Here is a 13380-nt window from a genome sequence, read left to right on the forward strand (position 1 = left end):
TCGTTACTGCATCACTGACATAGAATGAATTAGTTTCCGAATTTTGATATATTGAGATAGGTAATTAAATATTAGATGTATTATATTTTATGAATTTTATTAAATTTATGATATTGGAGAAATTGAAACATAACTCTAGGCTTAAATTTTGGAAATATGAGAGTTGACATATTATTTGACATCAACATTAGGAATCTGATTATAGAATTGGGTAGGTTTTGGGCCTAGGCTAGACATATAATAATATGTGTGTTGTTAGTTTTGAAATCTTATTATTGTTATTTATTTGATTAGATTAGACTTATTTTGAGGCCCAACGAAAAGGGAAGGCTCAAATCCCGGAGTAATTGCTTGATTATTTGAGGCAAGTGAATTTCTAAACCTCAGTTTAAGCTTGTAGATGCTTGTATTTCCTTGTTATGTGCATTGGAGAGTAATGAGAATTGGACTGGGTTATTGACTGCATGATTTGCCTTAAAAATAGAGATGAGGGGTATAAAATGGCGATCTAATGACATGTATTGATGGAATTGATGTGATGAGATTATGTATTTATTTTGGACATCTGAAATGACTGTTGATATGAGATAGGAAAAATTATTGTTGTTGTCATGTTATTATCGTGAATCGTATGAACATGAGTTGATTGCATTGGTTCTGACATACTGTGCTGAGACTGAAAATGATATGAAACAAAGAGATCGGGTCACACGCTCCGTGACAGGTATTATGAAATGAAGGGGTTGGGTCAGATACTCCGTGGCAGGATATGTATATTGAGGGGACGGGCCACATGCTCTGTGGCAAGTAATATGGACAGAAATGTCTCCTATGAGTTTCGAACTGTAATTCAGCGGATGTGTACCGATAGGACAAACATGCATCATTTCATTGCATTACATCACATTTTGTTGATATCTGTGAATTCGTATTAGCCACTTATTGCTCTATATATGTTGAATTTGACTTGATATGATTCACTTGATTAGACTACCGATGAATATTCGTGGGTTATATTGTTATTATTGTGTAGAGTGTAGAGTTGGACTGTTTTTATGCAAGTTGTATTTGAGGAGGTTCGGTTGGGATGACAGGAGTACTTGTATCTATCGAGCTTTGCTTAGTTTTAGTTATCCACTTGTTGAGTACCGTGTTGTTTGGTACTCATCTCTTGCTTCTACACTTGTGTAGGTTGTGAGCCCGAACCTGCTTGATCTCCTACTGTTTTCTACCACACCTGAGGCTATCATTTCGAGTGTTGAGGTAGCTGTTACATCCATCTAGCGGATGCTTCTTACTCTTTTATTATGTTTTAATCCTATTCTAGAGACAAAGACATTGTGATTGTATTTTCTTTCGTACTTCAATAATGTATTAGTGGCTTGTACACGTGACAACCAGTCTTGGGGGATTTTGAGATTATTTGTTTGTTTTTGACTAAGTTAAACCTTGCTTTAACTCAATTACTTTCGCATTTGTTTTTTGTTGAGTTTTAGGCTGACTTGTCTCGATAGGTTGAGATAAGTGTCATCACATCTGGATTCGGATCGTGACATTCACTAGGACCATTCTCCACAAATCTTAAGACTGTTTCTAGAAGTTTTAATTTTATGGTTTGGAATAATGTCCATTTGCTTCGAGTATGTAATTGTAAGAAGTTTGTTGCTTACTGAGAACTTAACTGATACGATTAAATAGTTAAAGGGAATTAGGCCGAACAATTCAAACCAAATACATAATTGGTGTGCCATCAAACGATGTGGTACAACAGATATGATTGCTCCTTTCTTAATAAAAAAAGTCATGATTTTGAGCTTTGAATATAAAAAAAATCTTAATAAAAAGTATTTTCTTTACAAATATCAAATAAAAAGTCATAAATAAATAAATATGTACAATTTTATGCTGAGTTTGCGAGATCTTTTTTTTTTTTTACAGTTTTCCTCAAATGAAAATCTACCAAATAAAGCTTGGAATGTTTGATGGAGATCAAAAGGACCAAAATCACACATAGGAGTACAATATTTAAGGATCTACCCCAAATATAAGGAACCGTTTTAAATCTTCTTTGCCGCGGTTTCTTTCACTATGTTGTTAATAATGAATAAATTGAAAAATACTTTTTTGAGTTTTGACAGACGAAAAGGAAAAAAAAAGTACTCTGTAAGCTCTTTGATTCATCGTATTAATTAATTAAACTAATAATAAGAAATTTATATTTGACTATGGACATTGACATTAATGTTTATTCTACCAAAACAAGATAATAGTAAAGTTAATTAAAAGTGGTAGCCTAGCAATCACAATGTCTTTCATGCCTAGAGAAACTTTGCCCTCATCAGTACGTAGCCACAGCAATAATATTTGATTTCTTACTCCATGCTACCTTTGAAAAAATCATTTCACCTTCATCATTATTGATTGGATATATGTAAACTGAATACGAATTTCAGTCCATTAAGCAAACATTTCGTGGGGGCAAAACATTAACATGCTTATTTTGTATTGTATTTAAGATTTCGTTTTTTTTTTTAAAAAAATGTTATATCATTATTATATATATCAAATTAATTCGATATGATTCAATATTTATATCACGATCCGAATCCAGATGTGATGACACTTATCTCAACCTATCGAGACAAGTCAGCCTAAAACTCAACAAAAAATAAATGCGAAAGTAATTGAGTTAAAGCAAGGTTTAACTTAGTCAAAAACAAACAAATAATCTCAAAATCCCCCAAGACTGGTTGTCACGTGTACAAGCCACTAATACATTATTGAAGTACGAAAGAAAATACAATCACAATGTCTTTGTCTCTAGAATAGGATTAAAACATAATAAAAGAGTAAGAAGCATCCGCTAGATGGATGTAACAGCTACCTCAACACTCGAAATGATAGCCTCAGGTGTGGTAGAAAACAGTAGGAGATCAAGCAGGTTCGGGCTCACAACCTACACAAGTGTAGAAGCAAGAGATGAGTACCAAACAACACGGTACTCAACAAGTGGATAACTAAAACTAAGCAAAGCTCGATAGATACAAGTACTCCTGTCATCCCAACCGAACCTCCTCAAATACAACTTGCATAAAAACAGTCCAACTCTACACTCTACACAATAATAACAATATAACCCACGAATATTCATCGGTAGTCTAATCAAGTGAATCATATCAAGTCAAATTCAACATATATAGAGCAATAAGTGGCTAATACGAATTCACAGATATCAACAAAATGTGATGTAATGCAATGAAATGATGCATGTTTGTCCTATCGGTACACATCCGCTGAATTACAGTTCGAAACTCATAGGAGACATTTCTGTCCATATTACTTGCCACAGAGCATGTGGCCCGTCCCCTCAATATACATATCCTGCCACGGAGTATCTGACCCAACCCCTTCATTTCATAATACCTGTCACGGAGCGTGTGACCCGATCTCTTTGTTTCATATCATTTTCAGTCTCAGCACAGTATGTCAGAACCAATGCAATCAACTCATGTTCATACGATTCACGATAATAACATGACAACAACAATAATTTTTCCTATCTCATATCAACAGTCATTTCAGATGTCCAAAATAAATACATAATCTCATCACATCAATTCCATCAATACATGTCATTAGATCGCCATTTTATACCCCTCATCTCTATTTTTAAGGCAAATCATGCAGTCAATAACCCAGTCCAATTCTCATTACTCTCCAATGCACATAACAAGGAAATACAAGCATCTACAAGCTTAAACTGAGGTTTAGAAATTCACTTGCCTCAAATAATCAAGCAATTACTCCGGGATTTGAGCCTTCCTTTTTCGTTGGGCCTCCAAATAAGTATAATCTAATCAAATAAACAACAACAATAAGATTTCGAAACTAACACCACACATATTATTATATGTCTAGCTTAGACCCAAAAACTCAACCATCTATAGTCAATTTCCTACATCTCAAGCCTAGAGTTAAACCTCAATTTCTTCCAAAAATGTAAATCTAATTATATTCATATAATATAATACACATATTATTTAATCACTTATTTCAATATACCAAAACTTAATTTCTAAACTAATAACGAAATAATAATAATTTAAAGTGAAGCCACTGATTACAAAACAAGTGGCAGAACCCATGATTTGAAATACCTCCTACCCTTTTTAATTTAATACCCAATTATACTTGACATGCCTTCCAACTATTGGCACCATAATAATTGCTCCTTTTAACATTGCCATATTATCAACCCAACAATTGTAATTACAACTAAAACCTTCCCCACTTCTCTGTCAATAATGACAATGGTTTTAAGGGAAATAATAAAGAAAGAGACCCAAATGCACAATTTCCTACAATCATGCCATTTTAATGGTAACCTGTCATTATTTACTAAATGATTGACTAGTCGTTACAACCCATTAATATATTATCATTAATTGCTAGAATTCCATGGAAAGGTGTATTTATTTGGTACTTGAAGCAGTTTTCTCACGAGGCTCTTCGGTCTTCTTCCGCCGCGATGACTCTTATAAAAAAAAATATTCTAAATTAATTAGGTTCTAGAAGTGATAACCTTGTTATTTTAATAAATAAAGTATTTTAGAGTGTTAAATAATTTAATATTTTAACTCACCAATTAAATTATTTATTACCCATCAACCAGTTAACCAAAGTTATCGAATATTCCAAAATTCTCAATTTAAATTTACGAAATAGATCTTTTATAAAAAAAAAAAAAAGAGGACTCGTACTCAAAATGGCCTAACGGATTATTACAACTTAAAATTTTAATTTAGGTATTTTGCGTAAACAAATAACTGTAATTTATTCAACTTTGACTTATGCATACTCATGTAATAGAATTATGACTTTGCATTTTTTTTTTAAAAATAACTCAAGTATATCATACTAACAATTTATGCATGTAAAAATATATATATTCTAAATAAAGTATAAGCAACTCCTTTTTTAATCAATACCCCCAAAAATAATGTTTAATTAAAATAGAGTACTCAAAATTCAAACATTTAAATATTTGATTTTGTAATAATACTAAAGTGTATATTTGTTAGTGTATAATAATAATAATACATACATACATACATACATATACAGAGTATATGGTTGCACAACCATATACTCTGTATGATATCCGATATTTCAATATTTTATTTATAAATATTATATATTATACTGAATATTGAAAACATTTAAATTATATACCATCTACCATATTAAATATTATAATACAAAACTTATGATATCAAAAATTTTGATTCACTGAATATAGTTTGATATTTACTGTATCATACTTACTCTTATTAATTAAACGAAATTATAAATTGATAATTAGATACCCCTCTGTCCCATATTAGTTGTTATGTATATTAAAAATAGTTGTTCTAAAATAGTTGTCAATTTAAATAATTAAGAGATAATTAATTATATTTTTTTAATTTTACCATTGGCATTAATTATTCTAGAACTAAGAAATACATAAATAGATAAAGATTAAATAATTAATAAAGCGTATATTAGTCAAATAACGCTTCTAATTAATATTTTCTTAAAGATTGTATAAAAAACCTTATCATGACAATTAAAATAAAACGGAGCAAATACCATATGTGCAATATTTTATATATAATATTCAAAATATTATTAAATATAATACTACTTACTAATTATATTAATTTTAATACATCATTTTCAAATTAGCAATCATACAACCCCAACTAATGGGCTCATGCCTCAGAAGTTAGGTGCCATGTGAGGTAGGGCAGCACATAAAGGAAAAGTCAACCTTTTTTTGTTGGACTTTTCAAAAAGGAAAACTCAACTTTTTTCTCTTTTCACAGAAACTATATACTTTGTATTATTACATCAAGAAATTATATAATTTAAATATATTCTTAACATTATGTACAATTTAAATTAGGAAAAAATTCTTTCAAGAAATGAATTATTTTATTCAAATATATAGAAATATATAATTTTAAAAAAATATGATCAAAATGCTTAAAAATTCAAATATACTAATACATTACTTCTATTTTTCATCCATTTTTTCTTGATAATTACTTATTTGAAAATAACTTTGCAGCAATTAATATTTTCTAACATGTTTTCGTATTATTAAGCTCTTATCTTATTCTGAAATTTATTATTTCAATTTTTTTAAAAGTAATTTATGAGCCTTGCTGGATATATTGGATATATTCTATTCAATGATATTTTGTATCACTGCATTAAGAAATGGTCTCTCTCTTTTTTCATAGAAACTAGACATTTTGTATCACTGCATCAAGAAATTGTATAGTATAAATATATTCTTAATATTATGTACAATTTAATTTGAGAAAAACTTCTTCGAAAAGTTCTTCAGCGAAAAAATAATTTTTTTAGCTAAATTATGAGCTATTTTATTCAAGCATCTAGAAGTATATATATAAAACTCAATATAATTAAACATGCTTGAAAAGCATCTAAATATCAATCTTCACACATAACTTCTATTTCCCATCAAATTTTTCTTGACATTTACTTATTTAAAGGAAAAATGGTTAGAAATATACTTGAACTTTGACGAAAATCGTTGTAACAATTCCAAACTCTGAACGGATCCTATTAACCCTGCACTATTTAATAGTATATTTTAAAGGTATATTTGTGCCCAGCTGGACCACTTACTCAGTCAATCGTAAGTGTTTGTCTTACAGGCGTCATTTAATTAATTAAATTAATCAATTAATTTAATTAATTGATTTTAAAAAATACACTCGGACATTAGATAAATAAAAAAGTCAAAAAGAAAAATTTATATTATTTTACAAACAGATGCCAACCTTTCCTCTTCCCCAAATCTTTTTCATCTACTAAATTCACCATGGACCTTTTTCAAAAGAGAGAAATTTCAATTCGAATTATTATTGGACCAAGAAATTTTTAAAGGAAGAAACAAACGATGAAAGCATCGTACTTCCTCATTCAACTTTAGATCATTCGTATCAAAATAAATGTTGTTCAAAATTCAATTTTACTTCTTTCATAGCTAACTTAATAAAAAAAACCAGAAATTAGAAGCCTTATTAAAAATCGAACAAACAAGATAAACAAAACAATTAAAAAATTAAAGAGAATAATTCGTTAAAGCTTAGCTCTTTGAATTACAATGGTGATTTATGTTAGAGTGAACAATGGCTATGGAGAAGAAGAATTAGATAAAGAGGTAAAAAAAAATGGATCTAAAATTAATAAATATTATTACAAAAAAAAAATCTTACAAAATAAATTTCACCTTTATTGATACGTGACGGTTAATGATAGGCTCATAAAATATTATTTTATGCCTTACGCATTCGTCCTACGTGTATTCACGCACTGATTCAGCTGGACAAAAATATACCTTTAAAATACACTATTAAATAATGTAGAAAATAGTAGGACATCCAAATTTTGAATTTTTTACAACAATTTTCATCAAAATTCAATTCAATTTCAGACCATTTCCCCTTAAAGTAACTTTACAACAATCAATTTTTCAATGTGTTTTCGTATTTATTGAGCTCTTATCTTATTCAGTAAGTTAATTATTGTTCAAATTTTTTAGAAAGTAATTTACAAGCCTTGGCGGATATCCTATTCAACGTAGTACCTAACTCGGAAAAGCCTTTTTTTTTCATAGAAACTAGACACTTTGTATTACTGCATCAAAAAATTATATAGTAACATTCGATTTAACTTGAGAAATTTTCTTTCAAGAGATCTCCTTCAATGAAGAAATAAAAAATCTAGCTAAATTATGAGCTATTTTATTGAATCATCTAAATATATATATATATATATATATATATATATATATATATATATATATATATATATAATCAGTATAATTAAACATGCTTAAAAGCATCCAAATATCTTCACACATCACTTTTATCTCCCATCAAATGTTTTTCTGGCCGATAATTACTTATTTGAAAGTAATGTTGCAGCAATTAATTTTTTTCAACGTATTTCCGTATTTATTGAGCTTTTATCTTATTCAGAAAGTTATTGTTTCGATTTTTTTAGAAAGTAATTTATAAATCCTGCTGGATAATTCTATTCAATAGTAGTACCTAATTCGCAGAGTTATTTTTCTTACTCACCATTTTAATTTGCTTATCTAATTTTGATTTAAATGAACTATAAAACGATAAATATTTAATTATTTTATTTTAAAGAGATCGTTAGAAATAAGGGTAGATTTGAATTCAAAGGTTAACAACGAGGGCATTTTTGGCGGGAAAGATTAACATCGAGGATATTTTTGATTTAAAAAATAAATGAAAAATAATATTATACCAAATCTCACATTTCAAAGATATTTTAAACCCTTCTCCGTTAAATATATTATACTCCACCACTTTAATTTGCCGCAAACAAGATCGTCTCAACAAGATTGGGGCATAAAGCCAAACTTCATTGAGAGACCCTAATTTTTTTTCTAGGTGACATACATAAATTGAATGACAATAACATATCCTGTGTAATCCTACAAGTATATTCTGCGGAAGGTAGGATGTACACAGATTTATGAAGTAAGAAGGTAAACAATGCAAATTTTCAATGAAAAAAAATATAAAGTTAGAACGATAAAATCTGACTTAACAATTTAATAAATTGATATAGCCATATCGAAATAGAATCACGCTAAATCTGATAAATTGATATAATGATATCGAAATATTATTGTATTACTTTAATATAATAATAACTTGTTGCAATGCTTGAAATTTGAAGAAGACATTAAAAGGCAAATTTGGTCTTTTTGAAAACAGGCGACAATATATAGATTTTGCATAATGCAAAAAGTTTAGCTTTTGAGAGACTTCAAAATGTTAAATAATAAGAAAATTGCTCGGGATGGTAAGCACCCCTCACTTTCAACTCTAAAATTGTGAGTTCGAGCCATCAAAAGGGAGCAAAAAGTGCGGGAGCTAAAAAAAGAAAGAAAGGGAAGGATGAGAAAGGCAAATACAGTAATAATAATGTGGGGTTATGTTAATAGTAAGAATATAATTAATGAGACAATAAAATAGTTAGCTACATAAAAATGGATACTATAATTACCTAAAAAATTATTCTATTTCTTAATTATTACAATGATCTCCACATTGAATAAGGTAAAAAATTATTATATTTTCTACCCAAAAAATTCTTTACAAATTTAATAGTACATGATATTTTTTTAAAACTATATATATAAAATATAAGGGGCAGCCCGGTGCACTAAAGCTCCCGCTATGCGCAGGGTCCGGGGAAGGGCCCGACCACAAGGGTCTATTGTACGCAACCTTACCTTGCATTTCTGCCAGAGGCTGTTTCCAGGTTTGAACCCGTGACCTCCTGGTAACGATTGCTTTAATGAGGACCCCATAAAAATTAGAATTCCAAGTGATTGCTTTAATTACTTTATGATCAAGATGACGCCGTCAACAAATAGCATAAGGAGTAATAAGAAGGACCATTTTAACTTTCTATGAGCATAATAATATTCTCATTGGGAAATTGTATTTTAGTAGTCTTCAATAATAATTTTAAAATACTTGTAAGTTGTAACGGTGTACTCATTGATGTTTAGCATTTATAAATATTAGAGCGTAAATCATTATTAAAAAAAGAAGAAGATAAAATGTTAGACACAAAAAACACGTTACTCCAATTTTTACGATGCAGACATGAGCGAGTTGGTTGTTACGATAATTTACGTCAAGCTTTCACATTTAATGAGACAACCGAGCAATCTTAATCACCAAATTAAATACAGCTAATTATTAAACATTGATTGAAAACACTGTTAATTAGTCATTAACATATACTTAGTAAAAAAATATTTTTTTCATCGATTAACAGTAACATAATATACACTACAAATTTCATTTTAAACGTGTGTCCATTTAATTAAGTAGATAAGCGTTCGGTCACAGAATTTAGAGATCAAATTTAAAGGTTTTTTTTTTAAAAATCAATATTTGTTTATAACAACATTCAACTTCATTTTCAAATTATGATTTGAATTCTCAAATTTTATAAAAGTATGATTTCAAGTGGTGACTTTAAATTATTTTAAAATGTAAAACTTGGCTCATTAATTTATATTCAAGTTTTACATTTTATAAATGAAGACTCATTATTTTAAATTTTGCATAAAAAGACTTATGTTTGAAAAGAACAGCTAGTTACTAGTCTTATTGATTTATTGCATCAACATATCTTTGTAAAAGTATGTTTAGAGTTTGTAATGATATGTAATCACAAATAATTATTTATAAAAGATCGAAATATATGATTTATTAATGTGTCGCCTTAAGATATTTCATTACCTTGTTGATGAACTATGTATGGTTTGGTTAGTAAGATTGTATAAGAATTGAAAATTCTTAATAGATTTTACACATTGTGAAATTTGTATATTTATGAAAAAAAATATAATTTAAAAAATTGAAATTGCATGTCAAATTAAATTTAAAGATTTGCACGGATTGACCCTAGTTTGGGTGATCTTCAATTATTGCCTTCAAATATAGTCTTTTAAATTTTTATCTTTGTTGATCGCTTATAAAAATACTCTTATCTATGACCTAATTTCACAAGACATAAGTTTAGAGAACTTTTGACTTATTCTACACAAGTTGTATAATATTTAATTCGCAAAACATTTGTTTAGATAAGTTTTGCCTTGTCCGACAAAAGTTCTAAAGGAATAAGTTATGACTTTTAAGGCACAACTTTAAAGATTCTGAAACTGAGTTTATACCTCTATAATAATAAGTTCTATAGAAACTAAATTATGTCTTATATGACATAATTTGTGGATTATGAACTTATTAAGGTATGACTTATTCCATCATAATAAATTTTGTACTACCTATACATTATATCTTATAATATGGCATAATTTGTGGATTATGAACTATACATTATATCTATCTTTACTTAAAAACATATAAAATGATTAAATCAATCGTCCAAACAAACTATTAATGTTTGACAAAATTTGTAAAAGTGCTTTTAAATGTAACAACTTCCTTTCAGCAACCAAGCTACTAATTAGATTATCCAAAACAACAACTTAAACTAACACATAAATAAAAACATGTTGATATATATATCAATAACAGATTGACAATAAGCTTTATTGCAACACACTCATTTTCCTTATACACCCCTTTATATGAAAACATTACATGAAAAGAAATAAATTAAAAGCCACACGTAATTAAATTAAACCATAGTTCTTTCACAACTCATAATCCTCGCGATCCATGAGAATCCATTTTCCATCTTTTTGTTGAACCATTCCATTGTTTTTCTCTACCCACCAAGCTCCAGGTACCAAATGTTCATCTTTTAGAATGTCCCATATCCTATTCACAAGTGCAAGATCGCGATTCACTTCTAGTTTAAAACCATGTAAAGGTCCAATTCCTTGAGTACCATCAATTCCGTGCAAATAACCCTCCAAATTATGCCTAGTGTGTGGGTCTCCAGGATTCAGTTTCAAATATGGAGATTTTGTGGTGTCGATTATTATTTCCTGACCAACGTCGAAATACCCAATGGGTGGGTATTTCGGTACAATATCCAATAAGTTATGAATTCTCATGATGTGAAGGTGTTTCAATTTGTGAAATGTATTAACAAAATTGAGATCCCCAACTTTAGGACTTGCGAATACAAAAGCTGTCACTGGGAATTCCTTGCCATTACTTGACTTGTTGATTTTATTGAAAGCTATGTCAACCGCATTTAGAGTTGCAAGGGATGCACCTAGACTATGTCCCGTCACAGTTATGCTCACCTCATCATCCTTATATTCCTCCACCAATCTTTTCACTTCTTCAAGGACCTAAAAAGAGGAGAAATGATGAATTGTTTAGACTCTTTAGCTTCATTAGATCTAGTCGTATTATCATTAAGTAATTAAGCAAATTAATTAATATATACCTGATCTCTGGAACTAGTTTTATTATACTTTGATCGTGCACTTTCTGATGTATAAACGTTGTAGAAGCCATGATGGACTAATGGTTGGAACAAAGGAAGTAAACCTCCATTACCAAACACTTTTGGTCCTGGAATTAGTAAAAATTGAAGGTCATTAATCCACTCCAGTGTTTGAATTGTTCCTCTCCAAGCAATTACAATATCCCTCCTTCCTAGTGAAACTTTACCCTCATCAGTTGCCACAGCAATGTATCCCATAAAATTTGATTCCTTACTCCATGCTTCCCTTGACAATGATTTTGTAATGAAAGCATCAGGAAGTGGAATGGATGAGGTAGCATAGAAATATTTGGTTACGCGATACTTAGATGGGTCAAGGCCAGCCTTAGAGAAAAGGTTTTCCATTGAGTATCTACTAGCTCCTGCATATTTTGATGCTTTTTCCGAAATGAAAGTGTCATAAGTTACGTGAGCCAATTCTCCATATTGAATGATGTATCTACGAAGATCAACATCCAATGGATTTAATAGCCCATCCCAATTGTTTTTCCCACTAAGTTCCTCCCATTTCTCAGCCATGCTACCCATTTTTTTTCTTTTATGCCTTTCTTTTTTCCTCTCTTTGTTTTTCGTTGGTATGTTCTTATCATTTAGCTAATGTATTTATAGAGAAGCAAACTCGTTTCCATCTAGGGTTCTCTTATGCGTGAAACGTGTTTTCAGCGCTCAATAATTGATTTTGTAGCATTTACAATTTATTTTTAGTTTTAAAATTTTTTTTTTATAAGAGAACTTCGATTTTATAATAAGAGATTTGAAACTATCAATGAAATGATCGAGCAATTATTATATACCCTTCGTGGTAACAACAAGCCTTCACTTATTAAATAGTACTAAAAGTCTTCTCCATATTTCTGTCTGCCATCGTATCCTTTGACCCCATGTAGGGCTATACAGGGCAAATCGATAAACGGTACCAAACCGATAAACCGAACCAAATCGGAAAAAAAAAATCGACTAGTGGTTTGGTTTGACTTGGTTTGGTGTTTGGAAAAAAAACCCGACCATTATAGAATTGGTTTGATTTTAACTAAAAAAAGTCAAACCGAACCCAAACCGACCCGATTATAGATATACTACCTTTAAATTATGTTATACATAAAAATATTTATTAAAATGTAATTTATAAATATTTTTTAAAATTTTTCATAATTTTTATTTTCTTTCTTACATTTAGATTTGAACTTGAGAAGCCCATTTAAATAATATACAAAAAAAAGTTCATCTTATAAATTTATATTATAAAGTTAAAACTTCAAATAGTGTTCTGCCTCCATATTATATGTTGATATTTTGTACTAGAACTCTTTTTAAGAAGCA

The 13380-nt window shown here is 29.4% G+C and overlaps 1 protein-coding gene across 1 annotated transcript; it reads right to left on the reverse strand.

The window, feature by feature from the left end:
• Positions 1 to 11158: 11158 nt before the first annotated feature.
• On the reverse strand, positions 11159 to 12697 carry LOC129874256 (phospholipase A1-IIgamma-like). The gene is made up of 2 exons (XM_055949519.1): positions 12001 to 12697; positions 11159 to 11902 (listed from the first exon to the last, which is right to left on the reverse strand). The coding sequence occupies exons 1-2, from the start codon at positions 12586 to 12588 to the stop codon at positions 11294 to 11296; spliced, it is 1197 nt and encodes a 398-aa protein (XP_055805494.1). The 5' UTR covers positions 12589 to 12697; the 3' UTR covers positions 11159 to 11293.
• Positions 12698 to 13380: the final 683 nt, after the last annotated feature.

The sequence above is a fragment of the Solanum dulcamara genome, chromosome 11 (assembly GCF_947179165.1).
Source record: "Solanum dulcamara chromosome 11, daSolDulc1.2, whole genome shotgun sequence".
Lineage (NCBI taxonomy): Eukaryota > Viridiplantae > Streptophyta > Magnoliopsida > Solanales > Solanaceae > Solanum > Solanum dulcamara.